We start from the raw sequence: 25,392 nt of genomic DNA, 5'->3' as shown, positions 1-25,392 counted from the left end.
TTTTTAACACAATTATTTAAAAATGAAAGTTAGTAGCTGCCTGTATGGACTTTCTATATTATATACGTCAGTATGGATTTTCACCCACATACAAATTAAAATTTATTTTAAAACAACATAACTTGAAGTAGTATCATGTGAATACTGTATTAGGTTATGTGGACCCTGAATTTGTCCCATATGATGTGTGTGTGTGTGTGTGTGTGTACCCTATGATGTACTGGTGATCATTTGATCTGCTGTGCTCACTGTGCCCTCAGATTAAGCATTTTGTTAACAGAATGTATCGAAGCTAAAACATATATTTACCAATTCCACAAGATTTAAATACTAACACAATAAAATAATCAAAATATTAAATAAATGTGTAATTATTTAGAAAGAATAATAAAATACAATCCAACTGTAAGCAGAATCCATAATTCGATATTACGTAAAACAAAGTAAGCTGATCCTGTCTTGAAAATGTGCATTGTCATATTGTCAGTGGTTGCTTTAATGCCTTTGAGTACTGAATTAGGTAAAACTGCTTCATTTTTTGTTGCATTTTAATACAGTTTAAATACATATTTTGATGTATTGCTCTGGGAATGCACAGTATACCTTTCAGTCAGCATCAATATTTTTTACAAAGCGATTAGAAATGCTGGATTTTTTCTTAAAAAATGGATCAGTATGCCAGGTCAGAAAAGGTATGCAGTGGGTATTTTGTCATTGGAAGACACAATGCACATAGAACAGGCAGCCCCGAAGTGGATAAAGCATATAAAGAAAGACATCTGAATGGATAAAAAAGCAGTGGTAAAATAATTATTACCCGCACTTTTACACTAACGCTGGAGTGTCACTCTGTATATTCCACATATGCATATGTGCCAGATCAAGTCTTGTTTATTTATTATCCAAGAAAAGCTTATTTGTAGAAATGTTAATTGAAATAGTTTTACAGCATAAATTTTTTTTTTACTTTAATCAATAGTATTTTTGAAAATACTGTCTGAACATTATTAATCTTTATTTCATTTTAATTAGGGTGGTGCAGTGGTAGTGCTGCTGCCTCTCAGTTAGGAGATCTGGGTTCGCTTCCCGGGTCTTCCCTGCATGGGGTTTGCATGTTCTCCCCATGTCTGCGTGGGTTTCCTCCCACAGTCCAAAGACATGCAGGTTAGGTGCATTGGCGATCCTAAATTGTCTCTAGTGTGTGCTTGGTGTGTGTGTGTGTGTGTGGATTTGTTCCTGCCTTGCACCCTGTGCTAGCTGGGATTGGCTCCAGCAGGCCCCCGTGACCCTGTGTTAGAATATAGCGGACTGGACAATGACTGACTGACTGACTAATTTTAATAACTTCAAAGTTTATTTAGTACCTGACATAACAAGCACTTCTTCACGCTTATGGCTCAAACACAAGTAAAAAAAAAAAAAGGCTTAGGCTATAAATGCAAAAGTCAGATTCAGATCACGGCTTATGGAAAAGTAAATAAAAAAGAAAAATCAATATACAGTATAGGAGAAAACAATGTTAAAAGGTAAGTGTCATTTTGCAAATGCCATGAAGCCTTGGTCCATATAATCATTTTAAAGTGCAAAGATGCGTATGTTTAACCTGCCATCTTGTTCTATTACTTGTGTTGTTCTTCCTACTTTCACATTTATTTAACTTGAACAAAACATATCTGCGGTGGGTTGGCACCCTGCCCAGGATTATTTCCTGCCTTGTGCCCTGTGTTGGCTGGGATTGGCTCCAGCAGACCCCCGTGACCCTGTGTTTGGATTCAGCGGGTTGGATAATGGATGGATGGACAAAACATATGCTATTTTTATAAATATTTGATAGGCAAGTTTGGGGCTATGTCAGTATGGATCTGCTAAAGTTAGAAACATAGAAAAAAATGAAAGAGAAAAATATAAATAAGATATCTGAAATCTGTCTTAGCTTTTTTCAGTTGTTTTGCAGCGTTAGAAAATAGTGTTACAGCAGGCAGTAGATCTGTCTGTTCAGCTGATACTAAACTACGGCACATATCCATGCACAAAATCAGTGTTATAAGCCAATAAGCAGCTAAGAAGAAAAAAAAAAATGACAGACGCAGTCTGTAAACGTTGAATCTAGATGTACACTTCAGTTGTTCATACATCAACCTATTCATCAATTTTAAAAACACAAATGCCTTTCCAATGCAATATATTTAAGGACCTTTATAAACAATCTAAATATATTAATTTTGATTAGGATAATAAGGTACAGTATTGCAAAAAAAATGTTTAAATTTAATTCATCTGTGCACCCTTTGTTTCATTTGTATACTTGATTGCTATTCCATGGGTGTGTGGCAGATGGATGGGAAGCCTTTGGAGTGGAAGGACCAGGGGAGAGAGCCTGCACGGGGCACTATCTCCTCTGGATCACTAGATTGTAGCCCCCATGGGTTGTAGTGGTGCCTTGGATTCCCGCAGGGCACCATTGGACATGGAGTTATGCAACTCAGCCCTGTTGGATTCCGTGAATGCCACTAGGGGGTGCTGCAGAGCCCTACTTTGTCAGGCTTCCGCCTCATCTGGAAGGGCTTCCAGACTATGCTAATAGGCTACTGGAAGTACTCTTGGGTGTAGCATATGAGAAGTCTTCATTCCAGGTGCCAGAGTCAGGAGGAAGGTGATGAAGCTTACTAGAGGAGGAGTGGAGACAGAAAGAGAGAGAGGGAGAGAGAGAGAGAGAGAGAGAGAGAGAGAGAGAAGAAGAAGAAGAAGAAGACGAAGAAGAAAAGTGCTGTTTATTTGTGCTTTATACTGTGCTTGTGTGGGAAACGATTAGGCAAGAGTTTCCTATTGCCCAATAAAAGACTTGTGTGCGTTGCTGAACTTGTGTCTGTATATGTTTGTGTCAGGTTTGGGGAGCTGGTCCGTACCCTGCAGGCCACAGGTGGTACTGCTACCTTAAAGATCATTTAAAATACTGCACCAGGTCATTGTCATATTTAAATGTTCTGCCTGTGTCAGGACAGATTTTCCTCCCATGTCACCAAAGAATTTCTAGTTAGGCTGACTGGTGATTTTTAATTGGCCTCTGTGTGACTCCATCCTGGACAGTTTCTTTACTTACACCCAGTGTTGGTCTGGCCTCAGAATTGGAGTAACCAGGTTTTAAAATGATGTGTATGTAACATTGATTAATTAACTGTTATTGTCACTGGAATTGCAAAGTATTTTAGGAATATGTAATATTCATCACTAATAATAATACAAAAGTCCAATATTTTTGTTGAAATAGTTCTTTGGCCATAATATAATTGTTTGAACAATTAAAGCTAGGGTCTAGTTGTTCCATTTATTAATTGACACTGCCAATAAAATCAAAATGCAGTTATTGAAAAGTTTTTTTTTGGTGGTAAAGTTCCTTCCTTCAAAAGGCTTCTAAATGTGGCCACATTATCGATAACTTTATCTCAATACCCATAGATTTAAAAGCGGGATGTGACAGCATGTCTCTGTAAGATGGAAGAAATAAAAAAGTGACATCAGTATTTGTTAGTGTGATAAAATTTACAAGATCAAACAATCCGTTTATCCTTCCATTCGTGTCCTGCCTATTCCATTATACTGCAGCCTATGCAAACAGATTCTCGTACAAAGCAGGAATCAACCAAGGACAAAGTGCCAGGCCACCTCAGAGAATACCTAAGCAGACAGCCACACTCACTCTTACGCGGCTAGTAGTTCCTCACTAGTCAACCTAATCAACAGTTTCTGAAAATCCTCAGGCTGACGCCAGCAGAAAGGATGAGAGACGGTCAACTTTTCATCAACAGACATCAGGCTTAGATAGGAATTAATCAAAGCTGACATTGCCGGTTGGTTTTTACTGTAGAAAGATTGCAGCATAAGAAATGTTTCCTCTGTACAGAATAAATGTTGTGTTTGAATATTGACTGGGATTTGCTCTGCTTTGAACTCTTAAATCATCAATGTTTCTGTTTTGAAACAAGTCATCCTATTGAAAGTAATATGATTAGAGAAGTAGAACGATGAGGTTTCCAGACACTGGTTAGTACTTGCCTCTCTAAACAATAAGAAAACAGAGATGTTAGATAAAAATAAATACAGAAACATCATTGGATTGATTGATACACTCACTGCTAAGCTGAAAAGCAATTAATGCATATAGGAAATTCATCATTTAGCAAGGCACAGAAAACAAATGCTGATTTGCCGATCAGATCTTATGATAAACCTCTTCATTTTTGTCTTGCTTATATGTATTAACAGAACACTTTGATTTAATTATTTTTTTCCGGAATCATTTAAAAGTTGTCAACCAATTTTAAACTGACACTTTGAATTTGCTTTAAAAGATTTTGCTATTTTCTTGCTGTGTATGGTGTGCTTAGAATTGTAAATGCTAAATACACTTAGCTATTAACTGTTATGGTTTCATTGTTTACTAGTAAGTATCTTTAAGATATTAATATTTACTATAATATTGTATGATCTTTACATTTATGATGTTGATATCTGTTTAGCTAGAGTCACAACTGAGAACTTTTTAAACACCCTGGGACTAAATTCCTCATTTGGAGTAGCATACTGGTAAAAATCATTAATGTTATAGATTAAGTCAAAAAAATTAACACATCTCTTTGAAATGCATATATTCATCTAGTTTCCTTATTTTACACCTGTGACTGCAAGGGGGCACCACTGAACCCCAAAACCCCCCAATACACTAGCACCAATATAAATTCAAATGATGGTTTATTATAACGCAGATCTTAATGTAATACACAGTTTCACAGTACAATTCCTACTTTCTATACCTTGTCTCTTTTGCTCTCTCACTTTTTTGCTCCTCCTGGTGATCATTTCCGCTTCTTTACGAATCTGACCACCCATGCAGGAAACTCTGCCGCTTTAATGCCAGACCCGGGTTTACTTCCGGTATCACAACATTACTGGTTGGAGTTACTTCTGGGTCAGGTGAAAGTCCCCTGAAATGAGCATGATTTGTTCCTGCAATTCCCCCTGGTGGCATGGATGCAATACTGCAGGGCTGCACCACTGGACTACAACTCCCAGCCTGCTCTGTCGGCATCCATGCAGACACCACCATCCAAGAGGTCTGCCACCTAGGGGGTAAATAGTCCATGCAACCATTCTCCCTTTGTCCTTCCAACAAACTGCCCCCCCCAACCGGGAAATAGTTCATGAATTATACTGGCCGGAATGCCTGCCCATGCCTGACATCCGTTACACACTGTAATGACTTCTTCTGAAGTGCAACAGTGTCAGCATCATCATTTTACTTCTCCATATATTTTTTTATCTTGGTAACAGCTAATAATGTAAATTACTGGTTGCATGACAATAAACTGAGAAGCTCAATCAATCATACATTTAGGTTAATTTATTGATATTCTTCATGTAAGGTTAAATACACTACCTCAGATACATTAGTCTGCAGTTTTTGGGTACAGTTGAAAAAGTTAATATTGTAACCATCTAAAAGCAAGGGAAAGGTAATTAGTATCAGGCTGACAAACCAATAATGAAATGAGAACTCTGGCTGAATCAGGCTAAATCATTTGCTGCATTGTGTTGTAGTTGTTAAAACGTTTTCCCTTTATTATGTAGAATGATAGTTTAAAGGTAATCTCTGATCCTACATTTAATTTCAGCCTTGCTGGGAAAGTGATGGGTGGAATGTAAAGGTGATGCAAGGCCTTTGTAGCAACCATGTGTGATTTTCTAAGACAGTATTAGTCAACAGACACCCACATGAATTATTATGATTATTATGATACAGGAGAGTGGCCATGTGTAACATGATCAGCAACACAAGTAAAAATTTACCTACAGCATACATGTGAGAATACTTCTAGTAGTATGGAATTTAATTTGAAAAAAACTTGTTTAATTAAGGGAGTAAAGCACAAGCAATTAAGTTAGTTCAGTCAAAGATATAATCATACAGACAATACAGTAATGATGACAGTATGCTCCAGAAATGCACCCCCTTCCCCCACCCAATTCAGAGAACTACATGATAACAGGGTACCTTTTAATGTGGACCCTGATATCTATTAAAACAGCAGAAAATGTTTGTTTGCCCATAACCTGGCACATTTATTTTAGAATAGCATTAATGAATTTATGCCAATTTCTGAATACCTCTTGAATCATTTTTTTCCAGTATAAAACAGTTAGTCAGTCATTTTCTAACCCGGTTATTCCTGAGCAGGGTCTCACGGTGTGCCGGCGTCTATCTCAACTAGCACAGAGTGAGAGAAAAATGAGACACTGACATCAGGAGGCGTCAGCTGTTTATAGCCCCTTCTGCTGAAAGGGGTGGGATTAATTTCCCTCAAGGGGTGAGGGGCATCTCCTCGTTGCTGCAGGGGAAAGGCAAGATGAGGCTGTTAGCAACAACCCCCCCCCTTTTGCCCCAATGGGGCATTGCATACTTGTGACTAGCTGGGAAGGTGTTTCTCTGACGCACATGTGTGACAAGTTTAAGGTCATTATTGGCATGTGTACAGAGTACAGTGAAATTCATACCATGTGCTAATCAACATGCAGCTCATTGTTACTCTTCACTCCACCACTGTTGTGAGTATAACAACCTATCATCAAAACTTATGTCTTGCTTACCTTAAAAATATAAGTGTAGTTCTCTGAAGCAGTCTGAAACTTTCTAGGTTTAGATTAATATTTAGAATATTGTGATTGTTGAGTGGGTGGCACAGTGCTAGCACTGCTGCCTCACAGTAAGGAGACCAGCTTTCGCATCTCGGGTCATCCCTGTGTGGAGTTTGCATGTTCTCCTCATGTCTGCCTGGGTTTTCTCCGGGTACTCCGGTTTCTTCTCACAGTCCAAAGACATGCAGGTTAGTTGGATTGGTGATACCAAATTGGCTTAATGTCTGGTTGGGGTGTGTTTGTGTGTGTTCGCACTGCGATGGACTGGTGCCCTGTCTAAGGTTTGTTCCTGCTTTGTGTCCTATGCTAGCTGGGATAGGTACTAGCACCCTCATGACCCTGTTCAGGACGCAGCACTTTAGAAAATGACTGAATTGTTGAGAACATAATAGGCCTCCGTTTTTACAATGAGATAAATAAACAGCGGATAAAGGGATATAAAGAAATATTACTATTTTATTGTGTTGATTCCCCCTGTGTTCCCTTTCATTTGTGTAAGTATGTCTAGCCTATAATGTGGACAGTGAAGTCAGAGGCTTCTGTCATTTAGAAAGATGCTGGCATGTTATTTATTTATTTACTGATTATTCACTTTATGGCCCTCTCCAGAAAGTCTGCAGTGGATTCATACAAGTATTCGGTTTGCTTTAAAGCATTTAAAAGAAAAGCAATAGAATATGAGATGAAATGTTGGCACAGTCTTCAGTGCAGCAGCTTCACATATCCAGAACACTAATGTAAATTCCTGGGTAAGCCTAAGTGAACTCTGTTTTTCCCCATTTCTGTCTTTTCTCTCATTTCTTTTTTTTCCTAAGCATTCTGCTTTTTCTCCCTTTATTCCAAACACATGCAGGTTAGGATAATTGGTGTGTCTAAAATGATTCGTTCCCTGCTTCTGGCTTGTTTGTGCTTTACACTGAAAACACTTTGCCCTGAAATTCCACAATTAGATTAATTGGATTCAGAAAATTAATGGATGTACTGTATAAGTGAAAGAATTGTACTTTTTATTGCTTTCTAGACTGTTACTGAAAGGTGTCAGTCTGCCAAGTGGTGCCAGAAGATGGCATATTTAGAATTGCTTTTAGCATCACTCAAATGCAATGTTTCTAAAGTAATAGTATGTTTCTATACTAAGCAGAATTCAGCTAAAGATGAAGAATTCTTCTACACAGGTCAACAAGGAAAGCTGCTTTGTTGGGGATTGTCTTTCCATTTATGTGAGCTACTAGTTAGCTTTCTTTGCCATTAGTATGGCAAACCTTTCCTCGTGTTTAGGACAGTTACAAACATGATTGTATCCTTTAATCTAAATTGTACTATGAAGTATGAACTAAGTGATGTGTAAAGACAAAAAGGCTTAGTAGTTTGTTAAATTCACTGATGCATTTACAATGTGTTTACCCTTTTTATAGTTAAATAAAGGGATAATTGCGAATATTCACTTGGGAAATTTTGATTTTGATTTGATTCTCACCTACACTCTTGAAAGACAAAGGTGCCAAAGTAGTTCTTCAAAGTGACGCCATAGGGCAGGGGTGTCCAACTCCGGTCCTGCTGGGCCGCAGTGGCTACAGGTTTTCATTCTAACCACCTTCTTATTTAGTGAGCCATTTTTGCTCCTGATTAACTTGTCTTGCCTTAGTTTTAATTGACGTGACTCAGACCCCTTAGTTGTTTCTTTTTCCTTAATGAGCAGCCAAACAATAATGAGACACAAAACAAGCCGCAACTTGACCGGCCAACCTCAAAATAAAGAAAGGCGAAGGTCTCGGTCATGTTGGACTGCTCAGGTCTCCAAAACATCTTGATGGAGGTCTTAGATAAAACAGACAATCAACAGTCTGCTGTGGTAAAATGAGAGCAGCAAGAAGTCATGCTATTCAGTAATGGCTTTAATTAACAGCAAGAATTGGCTTCTCATTAAGGAACTGGTTAGAGTGAAATTGGCTGGAGTTTGACGTTCCAATTTACCTGGTCATCTGTTGGCTCATTTCACATCTCATTTCTGTTTGGCTGCCATTTAATGAAGAAACTAATCAATTCAGAGGACTGAATCCTGAAAAACGGGACTATTAAAATGAAGGGAAAAGGAGTTAATTAGCAGTGAAAACTGGTCACTGATTAGGAAAAGGGTCAGAATGAAAACCTCCAACCACTATTGGAGGGACTGGACACTCCTGCCATAGAGGAACCATTTTTGGTTTCTAAAAGAACCATTCACATGAAGGTTCCAGAAAGAACCTCTGTTTATTTAGGCCTGTAACAGGTTACATACATAACAAGGTATAAATGGTAACAGATTTGTGAAATCATGATTTTAAAATGCCTCTTGCTGCATACAGTAACACTGACTAAGTTCAGGTTTTCTTGATCTGTCAGTATCCTGCCAGGTAGCCTACTTTACATTGACGATTTTTGTTTTTCCAAGATACCAGTAATCTCTTGAAATCCCAAAAGTCAATTTCATACGCAAATATCCCTTCCTAGAATAAAATTGTTCTATGTCAAACAATGGCTCAATGAAGAACCACACAACTCAGTGCAGCGTCATAAGAGTGTGGACGGTGTTTTTTTGTGGATTTAGCATGCTTTCCACATACAAGTGTACCAGTGGGCATTTCTGACACAGATTTGCTGTGATATTCTGCTGAAGTTTCTGTGTGTAAGTGAATGTGTGTGTGAGGAGTGATGAGTGATTGTGCTCTGTGAGGGATTGGCCATTCAGGTCTGTCTTCTGCATTGTGTCTCTTGTTGCCTGAGTAAGCCTCAGTCCCCCTGTAACTCTTGACTAGACTGACTGGGTTGGAAAATAAGAGCATAGGAACATGAAAAAATGAGAAGCAACTATTCAATCCATCAAGCTTGTTTGGTAAGCTAATCGCTAGATTCCCTCAATGTCCAACTCAGATACTTTTTTAAAGTGGAAAAGGTTTTGCTTCAGTTGAGTGGTTTGCTAATGTATTTCAAATTCAACTAGCTCTTTATCTGAGGAGTTGCTTCCATGATTTAGGCTCGAAGTGACAAACTTTAATTTCCCAAACAGACCTCCAATACAGTATGTGATTACTTATTTAAATTAATTACTTCTGTTGCATCAGCTTTATTGTAGACCTGCATTAGGTACCTGCATATTATTCTCTACCAGGACAGGGCTGGTTTAGTTCTGTTACCCTATCAGAGTAGGCCATGCCCTCTAGCCAGAGGGTGCGCCTGTTTGTTCTTCTTTGCACAGCCACAGTTAAGAATATACCACATGCTTTCTCACTGGTGTTTTATGGAATATGAACATAACCATCCCCAATTTATATTCCAGTTTTTACAATGTATGTAACTTTTTGTTATATTTGCCTGTTTATTTTCTTCTGCATATGTCCTGGAAGATGACACTGTTGTGACAATATAAAACACCAAATATTTTTAGGAGGTTGCTTCCTTGTAGATCTGTGTTGCCCACAATGTATTTGTTATTGTCTTTTTAGCCTGCATGTATTACTTTGCATTTGTTTACATGAAATTAGACATCAGAAAATATTATTATTATTGTTATTATGTAAAATGTTCAATTTATCCCAGAAGCATTCGTTTGTGGTTGATCATTTGAAACAACAGGAATGTGTGAATATGTGATGTGTGTGCAGTGAAAGTCTGCACTATTCTGATATAAAATCTACAGGGAAGGACTGAAAACCACAAATCAGTCCTCACCCCTTACACAATGTGAGATACTCATCAAACATGTGAAGTTTTTCATGTTTCAATTGTATAAAAAGATGTATTTTACAAAGAGCACAGACATTATTTTGCAATATGGTATCTGATAAGTTTGGTAAAATTCACTTTGAAACAAAATTGATAAGGTTTGGAATTGGAACAGTAAAAATTGAAAAGGGTATAGTATATCAAGTAGAGACTTAATTAAACAAATTAACAGGGATAAAGAAAAATATGCTTTTGTATATTGCATATTTGCATATTGGATCGGTTTGCAGCTGAGTGTGAAGCAGCTGGGATGGGAATCAGCACCTCCAAATCCGAGACCATGGTCCTCAGCCGGAAAAGGGTGGAGTGCCCTCTCAGGGTTGGTAGCGAGATCCTGCCTCAAGTGGAGGAGTTCAAGTATCTCGGGGTCTTGTTCACGAGTGAGGGAAGAATGGAGCGTGAGATCGACAGGCGGATCGGTGCGGCGTCCGCAGTGATGCGGGCTCTGCATCGGTCTGTCGTGGTGAAAAAGGAGCTGAGCCGTAAGGCAAAGCTCTCAGTTTACCAGTCGATCTATGTTCCTACCCTCACCTATGGTTATGAGCTATGGGTAGTGACCGAAAGAACGAGATCGCGAATACAAGCGGCTGAAATGAGTTTCCTCCGCAGGGTGTCTGGGCTCTCCCTTAAAGATAGGGTGAGAAGCTCAGTCATCCGGGAGGGGCTCAGAGTAGAGCCGCTGCTCCTCCGCATTGAGAGGAGTCAGATGAGGTGGCTCGGGCATCTGATCAGGATGCCTCCTGGACGCCTCCCTGGTGAGGTGTTCCGGGCACGTCCAACCGGGAGGAGGCACCGGGGAAGACCCAGGACACGCTGGAGGGACTATGTCTCCCGGCGGGCCTGGGAACGCCTCGGGATTCTCCCGGAAGAGCTAGAAGAAGTGGCCGGGGAGTGGGAAGTCTGGGCATCTCTGCTCAAGCTGCTGCCCCTGCGACCCGACCTCGGATAAGCGGAAGAGGATGGATGGATGGATGGATGCTTTTGCAGTGGCCAAAGAATGTAGTAGGCAGGGAAAATTATTTGCAATTATTATTATCATACAGAGCTGTATAACTTGCAGGTTTCTCATGAGAAGTTTGTAATGATACAAAATTGATGAAAACTATGCATTTTGTCAGAGTTTCTGTTACTATAGGCTTAAGTTTACTTTGGATTAGAGTTATACATTTTGTTCTGACTGTATTTAATGTAAGTTTTGTGAGGCACTTCGTAAAATTACAATAAAAAATGTGCGTAACTCAGTTAGAAAATTCAGTATAAAACCTTGTGGAATGGTGTTCTTGTGTTCTTTCTTGTGCATGCAATGGCTTCATTAAATGCGTTACTTTCTCAGTGCGGATGTACACACACCTTCTTGCTTGATTGCATGTTTAACTTTAATCTTTCACTTGCAGAGTTTATTTTTTCTTTGAAAAATTTTTAGTCTATGCTTAAGATTGACTAAATACATGTCTGCTATGTGTATTTCCTGTTTAACCTGGTGACTGTATCAACTACTGATAGGACTGTGACAGAATGACCTTTACGTGAGTTGTAAAGATACAAAGACCAATGTTGACAGTGCACTCAAATTTAGAAGATATCTCAGATCTGTTGCCATGTGATATTTGAGTGTTTGTGACACCTGAACATAATTAGTATTAACAATATATCTTTGTGAGGGGAACCCTTCAAATATTTACAGCTAAAAACTGATTAAAAGAAATGAGCCACAATATATGTAAGATAACAAAACCAACATTGATAAATAATAATAATAAAAATCTGCCCATTTCTTTAGTATAGCTATGATGCGCTCTGTTGCTGACTCTCACCAGCACACTTAACAAATTAAATATTTTCTTTATTTTTCATGCATAACTATTTGCATAGATAATGTTTGGGGTAGGAGTAAAAGAGGGGAACAAAAGCACAATATGAAACAGAACTAAAGAAAGCCCAGCGGCCACTCCGGTCCGACCTGAACAGTTACCTATCTCTATGCTCACTTTCACTTCCTAATTGCTCAGTCCACAAATCATTTGGATGATATTCTCAGAAAAGATAAATCTACAATATAAGAATGACCTAACATGGCAGAATGAAAGCACCAACAAGTCAGAGAGAATTAGCAAAAAATTAAGAAACTGGTTTGGAACAAAAACCTGCAGCCACTGGGACCCTTCTGAATTGTGAGGACCCCCAAGCCCCCACCTTAAAAAACACTCTGCCTGCACCTGTCTGTCTAAAGCAACTCCCTTTAGTTGTCTCCTGTATGGCAGAATGCTGGAGTGGCTCCACTTTCGGACCCATATATCATCAATCCTGTGTTGTCTTCACCTCATTCTCACTAGTGTAGCTCCCAGGTATTTACTGCCATGACTTTGTGAACAATATCATAAAATTGCTGGGTAAACCAAAACAAGGTATAAAAAAATTCTGCCTTAAATAATTCATCTATTTCCTCAAGCAGTTTTTCATATCTACTGATCAACTTCAGAGTCACGAGGGTACGGAATCTATCCAGGCATGAAGAGCAAGGCAGTAATCAAACCTGTTATGCCACATGTGCACACACTCACACTTACTTCAGGCCAAATTAACATTTCTGAATAAATCAACAAGTGCGTATTTAAGATGTGGAAGGGTAAGCAGGGAAACTGGAGAAAAATTTGTGTACACTCTCAGAGTAAGTGAAAGGTCCGTAGAGTGGCTGGAATTGGATCTAAATCCAGACTTCTGGAATGGAGGCAGATGCATTACCCACTACACCATTGCAATACATGTACAGTAATCTCATGAGTCTAGAAGAACCACATCTGGGGACAATGTGTAAAAAACTTGTAATGAATAGCAGCAAAATCCACCACTGAAAAGGCTCCGCCTACAGGATGTCTTCCTAAAAACCCGCCTCCAAATTCTTCCTTTTCATACACTTTAAACAGCCTGGGTGCATCCGAAGAAGCTTGCGAAGCAAACTGAAAAAGAAAGTGAAAAATACTGAAAGACACTGAAAGAAAATAAAAGCTGCAATTTCAGCTATCAATTAAATAGTTCAGTAACACAAGTTAACTGAAGCGTAAAGATTCATTTACATATCTTTCCGTAATTTTGATTATTGTATCATTCCTTGGTATAACAACAGCAACTCGTCTTTAGAGAAGTACTGTGGTCTGTAAATAGAGTATGTACAGTATTCATGTTAAATGTTCATGTATTATGTTCTAGTATGGCATGTTCATTCCCTCCAGGAGGTGCTCTCTTGGAACACTTTTAGCCACAGGCTTATTCAACCATGGTGTGCTGAGAAGCACCTCTGGGGGTCTTTTCTGTCCACTGCTATCAGGTAATTCAATGTTCCCTCCCAATATATTTGTTAAGTTAATTTTGAAATACCTGCTCAATATACATTTATTTATTTATTTGTTTACTTATTGATTTAATGATTGATGTGGATGGATGATTGATTAGCTGTATTATCTGTCCTGTGAGTCTGTATGTTTCTGCTGCTGTATGCATCTGAAATTTTCCATAGGATTAATAAAGTTTATTTAATTTATTCTGTGTTTGGGTTTTACAATTAGACAGTAATGTTAACTTACTTTAGTTATTTGTGTAGACTGTGCAGCCTCATCTGTGGTTTGTGGTAATGCTGAAGTGTCATTTGGCACATTAACTGTTTCCAGTGTACAGTGTAAAGAAAACTTTTCCTCTGTGGCTCTTCATTATCAGTGGCAAAAAGGCCTCAACCTTTTCACCTCTCCTTTACTTAGTGTAATGGCACATTGTTTAGTAAAAGAAGGTACTGTATAGTTATTTTTATTTATTTATTTTTTTTCAAATGGGGCTGCCAATTTTCTGTACCTCACATTGACTATGACTGTGCTATTTTAATTATGAATGACATTAAACCATATACAGCGAGAGGCATTGCATTTTACTACAATTCCAGCAATGTGCTTGGATGCTAATGTATAGTCTGATTTCACAGAAGGATCTTTCCCATGTTATGTTTGTTTAGAATACATGTAATGTGTTCTGTCATGTATTTGTTTCACAGTGGGCGTTTTGCAAGATGGAGGGTTTATCAATCATAAACTTCTTCTTTGCCTTTTGGCTGCTCCCGTTTGGGGTTGCCACAGCGATCACCTTTTTCCATATCTTCCTGTTCTCTGCATCTTACTCTGTTACACCCATCACCTGCATGTCCTCTCTCACCACATCCATAATCCTTTTCTTAGGCCTTCGTCTTTTCCTCTTACCTGGCAGCTCCATCCTTAATATCCTTCTCCTAATATACCCAGCATCTCTCTTCTACACATGTCCAAACCAACGCAATCTCGCCTCTCTGACTTTGTCTCCCAACCGTCCAACCTGAGCTGACCCTCTAATGTACTAATTTCCAATCCTATCCATCCTCATCACACCCAGTGCAAATCTTAGCATCTTTAACTCTGCCACTTCCAGCTCTGTCTCCTATTTTTTGGTCAGTGCCACCATCTGCAACCTATATAACATAGCTGGTCTCACTACTGTCCTGTAGACCTTCCCTTTCACTCTTGCTGTTACCCATCTGTCACAAATTACTCCTGACACTCTTCTCCACCCACTCTACCCTGCCTGGACTCTTTTCTTTACCTCTCTTCCACACTAACCATCACTTTGTACTGTTCATCCGAAGTATTTAAACTCATTCACCTTCGCCAACTCTACTCCCTGCATCCTCACCATTACTCTGACCTCCCTGTCATTCACACATATATATTCTGTCCTGTTCCTACTGACCTTCATTCCTCTCCTCTCTAGAGAATATCTCCACCTCTCCGGGGTCTCCTCGACCTGCTCCCTACTCTCATTACATATCACACTGTCATCAGCAAATTTCTAGGTCCACTGGGACTTCTGTTTAATCTCGTCTGTCAACTGCCCATCACCATTGCAAATAAGAAATGGCTCAGAGCTAATCCCACCTCTACCTTGAATGCATCTGTCACTCCTACTGCAGACCTCACTACTGTCACACTTCCTTGTACATATCCTATACCACTCTTACATACTTCTATGCCACTCCTGACTTCTTCATACAATACCACAACCCCTCACTAGGCAACCTGTGATATTCTTTCTCTAAGTCCACAAAGATACAATGCAACTCCTTCTGGCCTTGTCTATATTTCTCCATCAATACCCTCAGAGCAAACATCACATCTATGGTGCTCTTTCCTGGCATGAAACCATACTCACTATGCTCACTAATCATCACCTCACTTCTTCATCTAGCTTCCACTACTCTTTCCCATAACTTCATGCTATGGCTCATCAGTTTTATCCCTGTGTAGTTACTACAGCTCTGCATATCCTTCTTATTCTTAAAAATTGGTACCAATACACTTCTCCACTCCTCAGGCATCCTCTCATTTTCCTAGATTGTGTTAAACAATTTTGTTAAAAACTCCACTCCCATCTCTCCTAAACACCTCCATTCGTCCACAGGTATGTCATCTGGACCAACAGTCTTCTCATTCTTCATCCTTTTCATACAGTAGCTTTCCTTACTTCCTCCTTGCTAATCGATTGCAATTCCTGATTCACTATCTCCACATCATCCAACCTTCTCTCTCTCTCATTCTCTTCATTCATCAGCCTCTCAAAGTACTCTTTGCATCTACTCAGCACGCTTTTCTCGCTTGTGAGTACGTTTTCCATCTTTATCCTTTATCACCCTAACCTGCTGCACATCTTTCCCAGCTCGGTCCCTCTAGCTAGCCAATCTGTACAGGTCCTTTTCTCCCTCCTTAGTCTCCAACCTCTCATACAGCTCATCATACACCATTTCTTTAGCCTTCACCACCTCTCTCTTCACCTTACGCCTTATCGCTTTCTACTCTTGTCTACTTTCTTCGCCAACTTCTTCCTCCATATACTCTCCTGTAATTCCCCATTTCACCACCACATTTCTTTGTCCTCCTTCCTCTGTCCAGATGTCACACCAAGCACCCTTCCAGCTGTCTCCCTTACCACTTCTGCTGCAGTTGCCCAGCTATCTGGTAACTATAGCACTGCTACCCATTGCCTGTCTTACCTTCTCCCTGAACTTCAACTTACAGCCCTTGTTTTTCAACCTTCACCATTTGATCCTTGACTCTCCTCCTCTTCTTGATATCAAATGTCATCCTACAGACCACCATCCTATGCTGCCTAACAACACTTTCCCCTACCACCACTTTGCAGTCTCCAATCTCCTTCAGACTGACCCTCCTAAAAAAGGATATAATCTGTGCGCGTCTTCCTCCACTCTTGCATGTCACCCTGTGTTCCTCCCACTTCTTAAAATACGTATTCACCACACCCATGTCCATCCTTTTTTCAAAATCCACTATCATCTGACCTTCTTCATTCCTCTCCTTGACATCATACCAACCATCACCTCCTCATTCTCTCTGTTCCCTTCACCAACATGTCCATTGAAATCCACTCCAATCACTACGCTCTCTCTCCCTTGGGAACATTCTCCACCACTTCATCCTCCATTCACTTCTCATCCATCATACACCAAACTTGCAGGGCATATGCACTGACAACATTCATCATCACACCTTCAATTTCCAGCTTCATAATCATCACTTTGTCTGACACTCTTTTCACTTTCAAAACACTCTTGACATACTGTTCCTTCAGGATAACCCCTGACATCAACACCAGAACAATTTGAACTCGGCTCCGATACACCTGGCCTTAGTCACCTTCCATCTGGTCTCTTGCTCACACAATATATTAACCTTCCTTCTCTCAATCATATCAGCTAACTCTTTCCCTTTACCAGTCATACTGCCAACATTCAAAGTTCCTACCCTCACTTCCACTGTCTTTACCTTTCTCTTCTTTCCCTGTCTCCGGACACACCTTCCCCCTCTTCTTTTTTGGCCAGTGGTAGTCTAATTTCTGCCAGCACCCTGTACTGGTGGCGGCCATTGTTAACCCAGGCCTTGACAAATCTGGTATGGAAATCTGTATTGTTGTCCGCATATTGATCTGGCAAAATTTTACACCGGATGCCCTTCCTGACATAACCCACCCCATTTATCCATTATTTATTTATTGATTGATTGATATGTTTATCAATCATAAATGTAGACTTGATATTGGTTGGACAATGTTGAGCAAAAGTCAGCAAAAAGTCAGCAAAAGAGGCGAGAAGTTCGAAACCAGTTTGAGCTTTGACAGGGGACCAGCTATCAGCACTTCTATTTTATTTTGATTGAGATCAAGGAAATTTTCAGCTATCCATGATCTTAGTTCAAGAAGACAGTTGTGTAGCTGATTAATTGCAGAGTTACAAACAGGAATATAAACCTGTGTATCATCAGCATAACAGTGAAAAGAAATATTAAATTTCCTGAAAATAGCTCCTATAGGATGAATTTAAATAGAAAATAAAATAGGACTCAAAATGGATCCCTGAGGAACACCACATTTAACAGGAGCAGTAGACGAGAAACAGGAATTGAAAGACACTGAAAAATGTCTACCAGTAAGATATGACCTGAACCAGTTAAGAGCATCACCTTTAAGCCCCACCAGATGTTCAAGCCGCAACAGCAAGATCTCATGGTCAATAGTGTCAAAAGTTGTAGAAAGGTCTAGGAGGACAAGGACTGCAGCCCCACCTGAGTCAGTAATGAGAGAAATGTCATTAAGTACTTTCAGGAGGGCTGTCTCAACACCATGAAAACGCCAGACTGGTAGATCTCAAATAAATTGTTGAAATTAAGATGATCAACCAATTGATTATAAGTAATTCTTTCCAATATTTTAGCCAGAAATGGCAATTGGGAAATCGGGTGAATATTAGCTAACACTCCAGGATCTAAATCTGATGTTATTTGTCCAGGTTTTTCTTCTAGTATTGAATTTAGTATTTTACTCTGGTTTATCGTCTTTAATTCTATTTAATGCTTTGTAGATCCTGTATTTATCTGTTTTAGTGTTCTATACATTTATTATCTATATTTGTATCCAATGTTACACATAAACTGCTGTTCTTTCTGAGACTCTGTGAAGTACCTTGAGCATGGGAAAGGCTCTAGGTAAATACAATTATTTTTATTATTATTCTCTGAAAACAAAAAAAAAATTACAATGTGATAAAGATTTGTCTTGGAAGAATGAAAGCACTAACAAGCCTTACAATTAAATACCAAGTTTCATTATCTGCTAGGCCTGGCGTCTAATTACGAAACTGGTTGGAATGAAAACCTGCACCCACTGTGGACCTCAAGAACCAGAGTTGAGGACTCTTGACATAGACCATTACAATGCCTCTCCAAATATAACCTGTAGGAGCTGCTGTTTGCCCTGATAACCATGACTTTCACTCATTAAACAGCCAGTCAGTCAGTCAGTCATTATCCAACCTGCTATATCCTAACACAGGGTCACGGGGGTCTGCTGGAGCCAATCCCAGCCAACACAGGGCGCAAGGCAGGAACAAACCCCGGGCAGGGCGCCAGCCCACCGCAGTGCACATACACACACACACCCACACACCAAGCACACACTAGGGACAATTTAGGGTCACCAATGCTCCTAACCTACATGTCTTTGGACTGTGGGAGGAAACCAGAGCACCCGGAGGAAACCCATGCAGACACGGGGAGAACATGCAAACTCCACACCATCCAACTGTTTTCTTATCTTCTTATTCAGCTCTAAGGCCAGCAACACTGGGGACATGATGGATAGGATGCCAGTCCTTCACAGGACACATTCATTCACACCCCCACACTTGGCCAGTTTAAAATTTCCAGTTAACCTAAACTGCATATTTTTGGTATGTGAGAGGAAAAACCAGAGGAAAATTTACACATACATGGAAAGAAAATCCAAATTCTATACAAGAAGAGCCTGACTGTGTGACAAATTCATGACTGTGGACCTGTGAGATAGCACTAGTTGGAGCACCTCTGTTCCAACCTTAAAACTTTATCTTTTCTAACAGCCCATCCATTCATTTAAAACTACTTACTCCAGTTCAGGGTTGTATGTATTGTATGAAGTCGGAGCTTTAAGGCTGGAGCTTACCCTGGAAGAGATATGATATGCGATTCAGCTTTAAGAATGAACTACTCTGGGAGTTTAATACAGATACAGAATATCAAGTGATTTGTTTTAAAAGTGTAATTTTGACAAGTGGTTCCTAGACATTATTTATTTATTAGTTCTTTATTTTTTTGTAGCAATTTGTGAAGGAATGTGGGACCAACTGATCTGCTGGCCATCATCCATTATTGGTAAAACGGTAGCTGTGCCCTGTCCTAATTTCCTTATTGCACTCACAGGAACTGAAGGTAATCCATATTTGATATTTATACTGTTTATGGGGTCTGCATTGCAGTTGGATTCAATGGGAATACAAAGCTTTATTAATATAATGAGAAATGCACATTTTACTATAATGCTTGCTTGCGGAAGAGTCTTGTGATAGCACAGCAGTTAGCACTGCTGATTTATGGATCCAGCGTCTTTGGTTTTAATCCCAGGTCTGGTCATTGTCTGGTGTTTGCATGTTCTCATCATATCTGTGTGAGTTTTCTTTTAGATGCTCTGTTTTTTCTCATCATTGGGTCCTGTGATGGTCTGTTGTCTTGTTCAGCTTATTTTCTGCCTTACACTCGGATAGGCTTGTGAAATTATTAGAGTGGTGGTGCCTATGTATTAAGAACAAGTGGTGCTTTTGTGCAAAAATGAAATAATTAGTAAACTTATCTAAATAATTTAATATATTAGTAAAATATTTGTAGCAAACTCAACTTAGTCATTATGATAATATTTTTTCTATTTTTCCATGATATGTTTAATGCAATATCTAGAGAAACATGCCTTTTTGGAAGTTTTATTTCTGCCTGGTGCCACTGGCCTGTTTCTGAGTTGCTGGGGTAGACCCTTTGACCCTCCAGTATTTCTGCCATACTTTTACTCAAATGTGTGTGTACATGCAGCCTGAACTTTTCAGTCCTGCCTTGGGGCTTGAAGGCTAAAGCCCATTTATGTGTCTGATTGGCTGCTTTTTTGTGATGCAACTTTATCGGAGTGTGGATTTGTTGTACGTTTCACTATTTTGGAACAATTGACATCTTTTTCATCGTCATTGATTACTTATGTACAATACAATGTAGCACTTTTCTCACTGAAAAAAAATTGGAAATTTATGAATATTTATTTGTGCTTCTGCTTTTAAGTTTAAGAATTTGATGTCTAGCATCCGGTGTCTTGAAACGCAAATAAATGCAGAGATACCACTGGACAATAGTATGTTACCCTATTATAGCAATGTTTTCTAATTTGTTTACTAATATGTTTAATATTTATTTATGTTTAATATAAAGTCACATGTAACCACTTTGGGGCATTGCAGCACCACAAACCCAGACACAATCTCTCAGATACAAGTCCCGGGTGCAAATGCAGGTTAAATTATACAAATAACTTACAAAAGGCTTCTTTAATTATAAAAAGAAGCAGAATTATCTCTTTAATTTCCTCCCACTCCTCCAGGTGAGCTTTGCCCCTTTCCAACCGACTCCGCCTGGATGAGGTTGAGCAGATTCTTTTATCTTGGACCTAGGAATATTTCCGGTTCCAGGGCATTGCCCATTGGAAGTAATTCTGGGTCAAACAGAAGCCCCAAAAAATATGGATCATTGTTCCTTGCTGCACTCCCTGGTGGTACCCACGGATTCTGACCAGGCTGTGTCATGGAACTACAGTTCCCAGCATTCCTTTTAGGTGTCTGTACAGGTAGCATCACCCAGGGACATCACCACTTAGTGTATCAGGGGAGAATGTAGTACTGATAGGCTGTCTCCCCCTATCTAAGCATAATTAATCAATTATGTTTTTATATCATTTTTAAATATTGTTTTTATTGATGTTAAATTAGTCAGAATTTCAGTTACTTCAATTAAGAGGTGTTTTCCCTTTCAGCAGTAGAAATGAATAGAGTGTAGAATATTCGGATTGTTAATGCTGTAATGAACACAATTTTATTGGATATTGGTTGTCACAAATAAATTATTCATGATAACCAGTTATTCCATTCAAATGATTTTATTTACTGTATATCTTGAATGTGTGTCTTGTGATGGTGGTACCCCTGTGTGTCACCCTGACCTGGAAGAAAGTGTGGAGGAGTCCTAACATATAAAAATAACATTTTTGTTTTATTTGCCAAGAGACACATAACCCATAATGACAAAGTGAAAATGTGTTTTTATAAAGATTTGCAAATTCTTAAAAATGAACAGGTCAGCTGCAAGCAGTTGTCTCATTATGTGGTTCCTTTTCCCACATTCCACACTGTCCTTCCCTTATTATGTACCACCTGAAATAATTATTCCTAGGAGTTTAGCCTCTTTGCCAGGACAGGTATTGTAAACTTTGGCCTCCCTACCAGGATGGTCTCCTTGTGGTATCAAATCTCAGTTAAGACTCTTCATGTGTAGCTTCTGGAGAGTGGAACGAGGTGCCCACCTCCATTTGAAATTCTGACTCCCTAGTTAGAGTGTTGGAAAATATTATTTATATGAACAATTTATAAGAAACGTTGAGGAGAATGAACACCCTAATATTAAGCCAATCAAATTTCTCCCCACTTCCATGTTCCATTCTCACAGTTCTTCCTTCAATTCAGTGACAACCTTCTGCTCCTCCTCCACAGCATTTTAGCTAAATGGACTCCAAGAACTTCAGGCCATCAGCTGGATATCCCCCTCAGCCAAGATGGCTTTTCTTCTAATAAAATGTTCAAGCACTTCCAAAATGAGCCATGTTCTTGGAGATGTACAAGATATTGATTTAGAACATAACATTTGATGTGATAATAAAGGACCATTAGATTCATAAAGTCTCATCACCAAGTTGCTAATATGATGACACTGATAATGGAAATATTATTTGTTACAGGATTTGTCTACAGAAATTGTACCAGTCATGGTTGGTCAGATTCATTTCCTAGACATGATGTTGCATGTGGATTGAATCATAACAGCACAGTTGAAGAAGTGAGTGTAAGTCCATGCAATATGAACATAACGTGACTTGAAAAAAATTGATAAAGGTAAAATATATTTTTATTACAAGTTTATATTGCAGCTTCAAATATTCTAAACTATAAGACTGCTATCTAAATCAATACTCATTAATGTTATTTGATTAAGTTTTTATTGAACAGGTTTACATGAAAAACATACTTGCATCATAACATTATTGAATCCATAGCACTGTACCAGCAAGTAATCTTTCTTCATTTATTTTTAAAGAATTCTTACTTCATGAATCTGAAGACTGTCTACACAGTTGGATATAGCACATCCATGGTGTCTTTAATAATTGCAATTGCAATTCTTTGTTTTTTTAAGTAAGTATTATTAACTTTTACTTTAACAATGATTCTGCTGAATTTTATTCTATCATCAATTCGGAATTATAATTATGTGGTTTATTAATATTTAATTATGTATTTTATGCATCACCTGACATTTTAGTATTTTTTTACCACTAAGATTCCAATACAAAAAAATCCCTAAATTCTTTACACATGTATTATTGCAAAAGCTAAAGGAATAACATTTTATATATTGTTGGTCGACTGAGGAAACAAAGTCCACCAAAGAAATGATGGGGTTCCAACTGGGTTGCCTCTTTTTAACAACTGATGAGTCCTGAAAATAAACAGGGGCTTAATGGCACAAGTAACCAGGACAAAACAAAAACAATATAGTCAGGTAGGGCTGAGGGTTGCTTCAAGACTCTGTAGAGCAATTACTTTGTCAGGGAGAAGCTCTGTACTGCAGTCTGCTTGTTCCAGACTCCTGCTAGGAGTACCTTGGCTTTATAGTTGCAGGACCGGAGGGGCAGAGTCGATTATACATCAGGGGTCGGGTCCGAGTCCATGACGAATAACAGAAAAGATGAAGAACAGAACAGCTACTGTAAAAATGATATACAGTAGATTAGTTTAGCAAATAGTTGTATTTAGTTACAAAACAAAACTATATTAACAAAATGTAGTATAGTATTAACAAAATTAATTAATTCATATAATATTGTAAAAACCAGCCAAATAAACAAATACAGTTTCTATGTTTTACTTGGAGTATTCATTCCATAATGAGAAGTGCCCTGTCTTATCTGGGTTACAGAGCACACCTCTAAAACAATAAAAGAAAGCTTTCCCTACCAGTTCATTTATCTCTTGCCAGTTGAGTTCTTTTTTTATCTATACCGCAAATATGCCTGCTTTTTGACACCTCGTCTCCTTACTCAAAACTTCCTTCCATCGCACGTTCCTTTTCCTCCTAACTTCTCCTGCCACTCATCTCCTAAAAGGTGTGTCATCCCCTTACAGAGCAGAAGCCCTTCACCCAGTCCCATCACTTACAGCATTGATTCCACCCTTTCTGTTTCCAGCATCACAAGCTACCTGCAACAAAACATAATATAAGAGAATTTAAAAAGAAAATTACAATACAGGAGAACATTAACAGTAATCGAAACATTTTTCAGTTTTGTCAGCATCACGCTTTATATCGGTCACTGTTGTTCTTCCTACTCCATACATTGAAGTAATACTTGGAGCACCTTCGCCATTTTGTGCCTGTTTATTAATTTCAATTTTGTTTGTGTCATTTCCAACACCACACACATATGTTTATTGGCCAGTCCAATGTATAGTAGATTAAATTATAACAAAAGTGAAAAGCTATGAAATGCTATTAAAACTGAAGGTACATAACTGACACTGTGATTTCAAAATGTGGCAGACACGAGGTGTTGGGGAAGAACACTACACGCTAGCACAAAGGAGAGTTGATCAAACGTACATAGCTCGCAGTGTACCACATGGCAGTAGTAGTATAGTAGTAGGTAGGCGCTGGCGTGCGCAATGGTTTTTTTTGGAGGCGGGGGCCTGACGGTTAATGGAGACTGAAGGGTAATCGAGTGATGGATAATCAAGGTTTTACTGTATATATAAATATATATATAAATACAGTATATGTACAATATATATATCCATCCAATTTCCAACCCGCTGAATCCGAACACAGGGTCACGGGGGTCTGCTGGAGCCAATCCCAGCCAACACAGGGCACAAGGCAGGAAACAATCCTGGGCAGGGTGCCAACCCACCACAGGACACACACAAACACACCCACACACAAAGCACACACTAGGGCCAATTTAGAATCGCCAATCCACCTAACCTGCATGTCTTTGGACTGTGGGAGGAAACCGGAGCGCCCGGAGGAAACCCACGTAGACACGGGGAGAACATGCAAACTCCACGCAGGGAGGACCCGGGAAGCGAACCCAGGTCCCCAGATCACCCAACTGCGAGGCAGCAGCGCTACCCACTGTGCCACCGTGCCGCCACAATATATATATATATATATATATATATATATATATATTTTTTTTTTTTTCTTTTGGATTTTGATTTTTAGGAATACTATCCCAGTGTCCAGTTGTATAACATAACACTTTCAAACTTGTTTAACCCAGTTGGGTCACAGGCAACCAGAACCTATCCTAGAAGCTCTGGGCACAAGGCAAGAAACTGCACTGAACAGGGCACCAGTCTATCGCTGAGCCCAAATACATATTCACCCAAACAGAAACAACTTGGAATTCAGGAATGTTGTAAAAAAAAAAGAAAAAAACAAGAGTTTGTGGCAGGAGAATGGCGTATTTTGGTCTTCTGCCTTATACATTGATTCCTTTCATCCCTTTTCATTTTAGTATTGCTTTATTTATACCTGGTATCAGAGCCGGGCCTAGAGGTATTTTCACCTGAGGCAGAAGGACAAATTTGCACCCCTATGTGTATAGTTTTTTATTACGAATAAGTATTAAATAAAAATAAATAAATGAATGATTTTGAGAACAAAATAAATGTATTAATTA

The 25,392-nt window shown here is 39.0% G+C and overlaps 1 protein-coding gene across 3 annotated transcripts in view; it reads left to right on the top strand.

Annotated features, from left to right (window-relative positions):
• Positions 1-25,392, top strand: part of LOC114656693 (secretin receptor-like) — a 63,500-nt gene that overhangs the window by 4,872 nt on the left and 33,236 nt on the right. For 2 of the 3 annotated variants that reach the window (XM_028808325.2, XM_051930955.1), the window contains exons 3-5: positions 19,668-19,778; positions 22,393-22,496; positions 22,749-22,846. In XM_028808325.2, the coding sequence (XP_028664158.1) occupies positions 19,668-19,778; positions 22,393-22,496; positions 22,749-22,846 (313 nt within the window). The remainder of the gene's footprint in view (positions 1-19,667; positions 19,779-22,392; positions 22,497-22,748; positions 22,847-25,392) is intronic. The other variant, XM_051930954.1, reaches the window with a different exon arrangement.

The sequence above is a fragment of the Erpetoichthys calabaricus genome, chromosome 8 (assembly GCF_900747795.2).
Source record: "Erpetoichthys calabaricus chromosome 8, fErpCal1.3, whole genome shotgun sequence".
In the NCBI taxonomy this organism is placed as follows: Eukaryota; Metazoa; Chordata; class Cladistia; order Polypteriformes; family Polypteridae; genus Erpetoichthys; species Erpetoichthys calabaricus.
This window is presented reverse-complemented; position numbering and strand designations above follow the sequence as displayed.